This window comes from Plecotus auritus (assembly GCF_963455305.1).
Source record: "Plecotus auritus genome assembly, chromosome: 7".
NCBI classification, from domain to species: Eukaryota; Metazoa; Chordata; class Mammalia; order Chiroptera; family Vespertilionidae; genus Plecotus; species Plecotus auritus.
The window spans coordinates 118,772,533-118,781,483 of NC_137774.1; the positions used below are offsets into that span (position 1 = coordinate 118,772,533).

At 41.2% G+C, this 8,951-nt stretch overlaps 1 protein-coding gene across 1 annotated transcript; it reads left to right on the plus strand.

Moving 5' to 3' along the window:
- Positions 1 to 4,703: 4,703 nt before the first annotated feature.
- On the plus strand, positions 4,704 to 4,874 carry LOC308253096 (small ribosomal subunit protein uS14-like; the record flags this gene model as incomplete). Its single annotated transcript, XM_080678167.1, has 1 exon — positions 4,704 to 4,874. One exon carries the CDS (start codon positions 4,704 to 4,706, stop codon positions 4,872 to 4,874), a length of 171 nt encoding a protein of 56 aa, XP_080534293.1.
- Positions 4,875 to 8,951: the final 4,077 nt, after the last annotated feature.

Genomic DNA, 8,951 nt, shown 5'->3' on the forward strand with positions numbered 1-8,951 from the left:
ACTCCCTTATCAGATAGCACCCCGCTGCTTTTCATAACCAGATGTCATGTGGGTACCCTCCGCAGTTTTGGTGTTCCTGCTGGGGGGCTCAGCTTGGGGATTATATCCCAGTGTTCTCAGTGGCAACACCCTACACCTGAGATATCTCTGGGACTTCAGTTGCTGTCTGTGGGTGTCTGGCCCTTTCTCGCCTCCACCCCTCCTACCAGTCTCTATGTGGTCTCCACTTCCAGTCCTCGGGTGTCAGGGTTCTCTCCTGTGAGTTTTCCATTGATTATTCAGGAAGTTTTTCTGTATTTAATTGTAATACCAATTTGTTCCTGGGAGCATGTCCATGCAGCATCCACTTACTCTGCCGCCATTTTTAATCTAAATAAATAAATAAAATTTCTTTTTATACATATCCTATTGGTTCAATTTTTGGAGAACCCTGATAAATGGTCCCTATTATAGCACCATTTAATTTACCTGTCTGCCCTCTGCAAAACCTGAATGACCATAGACTACTGCAAGCCTAACCAAATAGTAGTCCTAATTGCAGATGCCAGACTTGACCTGTCTCTTTACCACAGCATATTAATGTGGCTTCAGCTACCTAATATATAGTAAATTGAGCACAGAACCTTCTGGGTGTTTATGCTATTTTCCTTTCTCTCTCTTTTTATAGTTGTCTCACCCACACCTCATTATCTGAATATTTTTAGCCAGTCGCCTTTCAGTTTTTCACAACATTTTCATTGAAACAACTGTTTGCTTTCTTAGTTCATCAGTTTACATATTTTTTTTCCAGTTACATAATGGCAATGACAAGTACAAATAGCATTAACAGATTTAAGAACACGTAATTTTTAAAATACACATTTCAAATTATAGGAGCAGAAATGTAGGTTGTCCTAGAGTAGCTTACCACCTGTAAGCATTTGGTAACTCAGCATGCCAATGACAGTAGTGTGTTTTACACACGGAATGGAGTAGGTTATTCATTCCAAGGGTTACTGTGGATTTAAGATTAAGTAGAGCTCAGTTATAAGTGCATTCACAAAGGACATGATGCTCTCCTTCCTAGGCCCTTATGTATACAGAGGGGTGAGAGAGGTGGGGAAATGTACTTTTGCTCTTTTTAACAGATTTGATCATATCACTTGCCTGACACCAAACCATCATCAGTCCCATATGTATGTATGTATGTGTGTGTGTGTGTGTGTGTATATATATATATATATATATATATATATATATATATATATATATATCATGCTAGCATCTTTATTTTTTAAAATCTTTTATTATGTCCCACTCCCCCCCTCCCCCATTATCTCCCTCCACCCGGTTCCATCTCTGCCCCAGACCTTCATCACCCTATTGGTGTCCATAGGTAATGCATATATGCATATGTTCTTTGGTTAATCTCTTCCTGCCACCCCCGCTCCCTTCCCTCTGAGATTTGTCAGTCTAGTCCATGTTTCTGTGCCTCTGGTTCTATTTTATTCATCAGTTTGTTTGTTTGGTGTGTGTGTGATTTGTTACTTCTCACCCAAGGATATTTTTTTCCCTTTTTTTTTTTTTTTTTTTTTTAGAGGGTAGGGACACAGAGAGAGGAACATTGATGTGAGAGGGATACATTGATTAGTTGCCTCCTGCACATGCCTTGACCAGGGCTGGGGATCGAGCCTGCAACCAGGTTATGTGCCCTTGACCAGAACTGAACCCAGGACCCTTCAGTCTATGAGCCAATGCTCTATCCACTGAGCAAAACCGGCTAGGGCAGTGGTCAGCAAACTCATTAGTCAACAGAGCCAAATATCAACAGTACAATGATTGAAATTTCTTTTGAGAGCCAAATTTTTTAAACTTAAACTTCTTCTAACGCCACTTCTTCAAAACAGACTTGCCCAGGCAGTGGTATTTTGTGGAAGAGCCACACTCAAGGGGCCAAAGAGCCGCATGTGGTTCATGAGCCGCAGTTTGCCAACCACTGGGCTAGGGCTATTCATCAGTTTATTTTGTTCATTAGATTCCTTGTGCATTTATTTTCATTTTTATATTCAATTGTTGATAGCTATGTATTCATTGCCATTTTATTGTTCATATTTTTTTATCGCTTCTTCTTAAAGAATACTCTTCAATATTTCATGTACTAGTAATACTGGTTTAGTGGTATTGAACTCCTTCAGCTTTTTGTCTGTGAAGCTCTTTATCTAACCTTCAATTCTAAATGCTAACTTTGCTGGGTAATCTTGGTTGTTAAGTCTTTGCTATTCATCACTATGAATATTTGCCACTCCCTTTGGCCTACAAAGTATCTGTTGAGAAATCAGCTGACAGTTGTATGGGCATAACTAATTGCTCTCCTCTTTCTGCTTTTAAGATTCTCTCTTTGTAAGTCTATTTCTTTCACCAGGTAGGGGAGTGTCACTTGTGGATATGAAGTGTTGTAATTTGGCATGATCTGAAGCAGTCCACTGAGTGCAATGGCTCTGGGACACCCCCTCCCCTCCCAGAGGTGCAAAGTCCACTGCCTGTGCCCTGCCTGGGGACACCCATCAGAAAATACAGAGCTATCTGCAGATGGTTGCTATTTGTGTTGGGCTTGGCAGTGCCCAGGAGAGGCCAAGCTGTGAAACAAGGCAGGATGCTGCTAGTGTCAGGTCTGGGGCCTCTTATTGAGAGGAATAGGGCATGCTGACACTAGCTCAGTGGTCGGCAAACCCATTAGTCAACAGTGTCAAATACCAACAGTACAACGATTGAAATTTCTTTTGAGAGCCAAATTTTTTAAACTTCTTCTAACGCCGCTTCTTCAAAGCAGACTCGCCCAGGCCGTGGTATTATGTGGAAGAGCCTCACTCAAGGGGCCAAAGAGCTGCATGTGGCTCGCGAGCTGCAGTTTGCCGACCACGGCACTAGCTGCTGCTTATTGGGAGATTTTAGGAAAGTCTGAAGTCTGAGCCAGGACAGGCCATTCATATGGAAAAGCTGCTGCAAACAGGTTGGATAGGGCTGCAAATTGGGTGAGGTGGAATCTCAGAAAGTCGCCAGGGTGGAGGGAACAGTGTGCACCAGGCTGATGGAAATAGATATGGTGCCTGCCAGACACCTCTGTGACAGGGGTAGGGGGAGGTCTCAGCATAGGAACAATGACCTCTGTGAGCACTTTTGTCTGAGAGTAAGCTGCAACTGAGTTCTTGCCCCGGTGTCAGACAACCCAGTTCCTCCTGGTATGTCCCTGGATACCCCCAAGCCGCTGCCCCAATATTGGAGCTCAGAGGGAACAAGTCAAAGTAAGACCATGTGCCAGCTCTTTAAGAGGAGCTACGGGGACTCCAGCAGCCTCTGTGTCATCAGCCACAGTCTCTGCTGGTTTTTACCACTCAAAGTTACAGGAGTTTCTCTTCTCAGCTCTGGAAGCCTGGGCTGAGTTGTCTGGTGTGGGGCTGGGACCCCTTGCTCCTCTCAGGACATCTCCACAGCCTAGATACCCCTTGCAACTAAAAAACATGCCACACATGGGTGTCAGACCAGCCTGTTCAGCGCTTTTACACCTCCTGGTAGTCTCCATGTGCTTTCTTCTTTACTTTTCTAGTTGTAGTACTAACATTCAGCAAAATTTCACAGTTCTGAATGATGGTTGTTCTGTACTTTAGTTGTAATTTTGATGTGGTTGTGAGAGGCGGCGAGTACTGGCGTTTACCTACGCTACCATCTTGATCTTTCTGCTAACCATCATGTGTATCCCCAATACCTTAATTACAAATAAAAACTCCTTAAAAGTGGTGTATAAGGCCTTTCACCAGCTCAGACACCCTATCATATCAGTCATATTTCCATGTCATGCCATTTCCTGCCCCCCGCGTCCCCCAACAACCCTCCTGCCAGGCCAAACCAGAGGAGGTCATGCTTTTTCACTTACCCATGATTTTGCACCTTGGTCTAGAATATTTTTCTTTTTGCGGTGACAACATAATTAACTGCCCAAGCTGGTACACATTTGAGAGTGAAAGGGAACACTAACCAGGTGGGACAATGGGAAAACAGGTACAAACTGGGGTAGTCCTATGCAAACAGGCCCAGGGTCACCCTACTCATATGGGCCCACTGATGTCTTCATTTCTGTGATCTCAGTGCCTAGCCCTCAGTAGGTGCTCCAAAAATCTTAGTTGAAATTAATTATATATTCTATGAACCTCTCCTATTGCTGTTTTTATTTCCCTGTAGGACCTTAGTTACCGCTAATATACTCTAATACTGCATATAAAAATTTTGTATGAATTACAAACTGTGCTCTTTCTTCCTCGTAGCAAATTTCACACTACACAGTGAGTGGACACAGGCTGGATTTCAGCTATCACTTTCCCCTCACCTGGGCGTTTTTGTGTAATGAAAAAATTACTGAACATGTCTCCAATTATTTATCCTGAATAAAAATTAAGTGGTTGTGGAAAATACTGAAACACTATAAAATATATATCTGATGATATTTGAAATCTGGATGAGAAAACCTGCGAAGTAAGTCTGTAATAAGGAGAGTATCAAACATATATCTGGAATTTTATACATAGTAGACATGAGGGCACCGTGAAAATCTGTTGGGGAGTAATAAATTGTTTTAAATGTTTTTATTTTTTTCAGAGAGTAAGGGAGAGGGAGAAAGAGATAGAAACATCAAAGATCGCCTTTTGCCTCGTTGCTACCGAGTGAGCAAGATGGGTCACCAGCAACTCTACTGGAGCCATCCAAGGAAATTTGGCCAGGGTTCTTGTTCTTGCCGCTTCTGCTCAAACTGCCACGATCTGATCTGGAAGTATGGCCTCAACATGTGCCACCAGTGTTTCCGTCAGTACGCAAAGGATATAGGTTTCATTAAGTTGGACTAAGTGAACTTCTGTGAATGGGTCATTCAAAACATCTACCTTATGACAGAATGCTATCTCTTTGTACATAAAATAATAATTTTAAAAAAAAACCTTAAAAAAGAAACATCAAAGATGAGACTTATCAATCAACTGTCTCCTGCACACCCCCTACTGGGGATCGAGCCTGAAACCCAGTGACCTCCTGGTTCATGGGTTGATGCTCAACCACTGAACCACACTGCCTGGGCAGGGAGTAATAAATTTGCTTCACATTGAAACAGGGAAGTATTCTACAAATGAAACATCCCAATATATAAAAAGCCAGGGGCCACCATGATTGAAACAACCGGATGGATGACTAAACACAGGCTGCGTGGGCTGACAAGGTTGACAGGTGGGTTAGTGAGAGACGACCAAACGACTGAACAGCAGGCTGCATGGGGCGAGCAGGCTGGCAGGGGGGTTAGTGAGGGATGACCAAACGACTGAACAGCAGACTGCGTGGGGCGACCAGGCCAGCCGGGGGGGGTGGGGTGGGGGGGGGGAGGGGCAGTTGGGGGCAACCAGGCCAGAAGGGGAGGCAGTTAGGGGCGATGATGCAGGCAGGCAGGTGAGCAGTTAGGAGCCAGCTGTCCCGGATTGTGAGAGGGAACATCCCCTGAGGGGTCCTGGATTGGAGAGGGTGCAGGCTGGGCTGAGGGGACCCCACCTCCGTGCATGAATTTCATTCACCGGGCTTCTAGTAGGGTCATAATATTACTTAACACACCATACTATCAATATCAATCTAGGAAAAACTTATTCTTACCACTCAGAAACAGACTATGAAAACCGTATGTATAAAAAGTTCATTTCAAGAAACAATATTCTTTAAAAATAAGCATTCAGTATTTTTTTGGTTGTTCAAAACTTCAGTAGTATACTACATTTAAAAATATTAGCCATTAGGTATTTTAAAAAATCCACAAAATCCTCTAAACTTCTTATCCTGTAAGACCCTGCCTTTCCTTCTATGTCTACTCCATGTATCCCACTCCTTGACTACCATTTTCTACGTCTAGAACATCAAATATTTCAATTTTTTAATTGCTTGTATTAAAATAGTAATTAAAGAAATATTTAAAAAATGGACTGAATTTAAAATTAATTTCATTAGGTTATTTTGAAAAGTCTAAATAATTAAAATACATGGTTAAGAAGTCAAATAGTTTTGAAAGGCTAACAATTAAAAAGAATAGCCTGTGCCTCATCTCTCTTCTCTCCATCTCTGGTCCTTATTTCCTAGAGGCAAACACTTTTCAGCTATTTTAAGCTGTTTGTTGCCCGGCTGGTGTGGCTCAGTGGTTAAGCGTTGACCTATGAATCAGGAGGTCACAGTGCAATTCTGGGTTGGGGCATATGCCCAGGTTGTGGGATCGACCCTTAATAGGGGGTATTGAAGCAGCTGATCAATGATTCTCTCTCATCATTGATGTTTCTATGTCTCTCCCACTCTTCCTTCCTCTCTGAAATAAAAATATATTAAAAAAAAATAAAGCTGTTATACAAGTAAGTTTCATTTTTCTAAATAATATATAGTAATAGCTTAGAGAATATCTGATTTTGTTAAAAAAGAATAGGGCTTTGTCAGGCAGGATACCTTAACTTCTAGTAATTTCCATCTCAGCAGGGATTACTACAAGTAAGAAATGTAATCATTTCCACAATTGGAAGCCAGAGCTGATGATGAACCTGGGTCAGCTTCGTTCAGTGGCCCTAGATTCATTTCTCTGTCATTCCCTCAGTTCTCCTCTCCCTTGTGTAATGGTCCCTACCTTAGACTGCTTCTCCTGTGGGGGCGAATGAGCTGCAACAGTTCCTAGTTTCACAAAGACACATGCAACATCCAGAGGAGAAAAAAGGTTTATGAGGGAGCTTATTTTCTACTAGAGGCCCAATGCAAGAAATTCGTGCAAGAGTAGGCCTTTTGCAGCCTGGCTTCATCCGAAAGGTCGTTCGGACAGTCGTTCCGCTGTTTGGCCGTTTGGTTGATTTGCATATTATGCTTTTATTATCATAGATTTCTAGTAAGAGAAGACAATAGACAAGTAACATAAGTGAAATGAGGTAACTGCAAATCATGATCACAATTGTGAAGAGAATAAACAAGGAAACTAGAAAAAGTAACTGAGGAAGGCCTCCTTAGACAAGGTTGTTTAGAAGGCCTCTCTGAGGAAGTGACATATGGTCTGAGACCTGAAGGATGATGAATAAGCTGTATGAGAAGAGCTGAGAGAAGCATTCCAGGCCTAGAAACTACCAGAGCAAAAGCCTGCAAGTGGAAAAGAATTTGGGTAGCTTGAGGACAGAAAGGAGGCCAAGTGTGAAACACAATGAGTGGGGGAGGAAGATGAGGGTTAGACTTTGGAGAGCTTAAGTGAGATTATGCAGGCACCCGAAAGACCACGGAAAGGAGGTTAAATTTTCCATGAAAGGGTGTTAAACATGGAGCAATATGAATTATTTTATGATTTTAAAGACCACTCTGGTCCCTGGCTGGTACTGCTCAGTGGATAGAGCCTTGGCCCTCACACCAGTGGGTCGTGGGTTCAATAGACATGGGCATGTACCTGGGTTGCAGGTTCCATCCTGGGCCAGGTCGAGGCATATGCGGGAGGCAACCAATCAATGTGTTGCTCTACACCCCCTCTTCCACTCTCTCAAAAAATCAATGGGAAAAATATCCTCAGATGAGGAATAACAACAACAACAAAATTTAGATAAAACCCCCCTCTGGTTGTATGTTGAGAGTGGATTTGGGGATGGGGGAATAGGACAGAAATGAAAGAATAAAAAACAGGCAGAATACTGTTGCTACTGTTTTCCTTGTAGAAATTCTACTAGACTACACTTTCTGTCCTATATAGTATTTTTTTAAAATAAGTTTAAACAGTTTTGAAAATGTCTAATCAGCTTTATTTATTAATGTATCATCATTTAAAACGAGATGTTAACTTAATGATGACAAGCCATAGGACATCAAATTTAAAGTACTTGCACTTATTTTCCTTTTTATTCTAACATGTCTATTTGTTTGGCTAATTATTTCAGATGAATCATGTAGGCTCATCTACCGTTTCCACTGGAAGTTTTGTTAGTGATATTTATGAGACAGTTTCACATTAACTTTTACTTATATCTCTCTATTTAAAATTTAAACTAGTCAGAGGAAAAAATAGGTGATCCACAATAGCAAGTAATATTAATAAATCATAAAACCAATTAAAAAATTCTTAGAAATAAAGCATTTATGCCTTATTATAACTGTTTATACCAAGTATCCATATACTTCAAATTTCAAGTTTAAAAATCAAGATCTATGGAGAATTTAAAATATGAGATAGAAAAGCTTCTAACGAAATGAACATTCTTACTTCAATACAAAAATTGGCATAAACAAATAAATAAAAAACTGGTGAATGCTCATTCTACTGAAGTTCCATTAGATTTCCTGCTGTTCCAAAAACATAATAAGCATACTCTGGCCTTAAGGCTTTAGTTCTTGCCCCTGCCAAATATTTGCAAGTCTCTTTTCTTCACTTTCTTCAATTGTAGGCTCACATGTCTATTACCTTATCAGAGAAGCTCTCTGTGACCCTGTTTAAAATACCATTCCCATCACACTCTATCCCTCTCAGTATATTTATCTTTTCTTCATAGCACTTACCACTAGCAGATATAACATGATTATTTTCTGGCTTCCCTCAGAAATATAAGTTGTAAAAAATACAGATCTCAAAAACCCTAAAATAGATGGCATGATACACTGATGTTCAAAATAGTTAAATAAAATCTGTCATCAAGTTAAGAACCTATATTCTTAGCATTAATTGAGTCTATGATGTTTTTAACTGGTAATGATTTAACCATATTCTTTTCAAGTGAAGACTTTCTTTGCTCCTATAATATGAATCTTAGGGTCAGGATCTGGGGTCTATGTCCTCCTTGTCTCCAAGATCATAAGTTCCATCATCAGCTTGACCACTGTCCAGTCCTCTATAGCAGTGGTCGGCAAACCGTGGCTCGTGAGCCACATGCGGCTCGCGAGCTGCAGTTTGC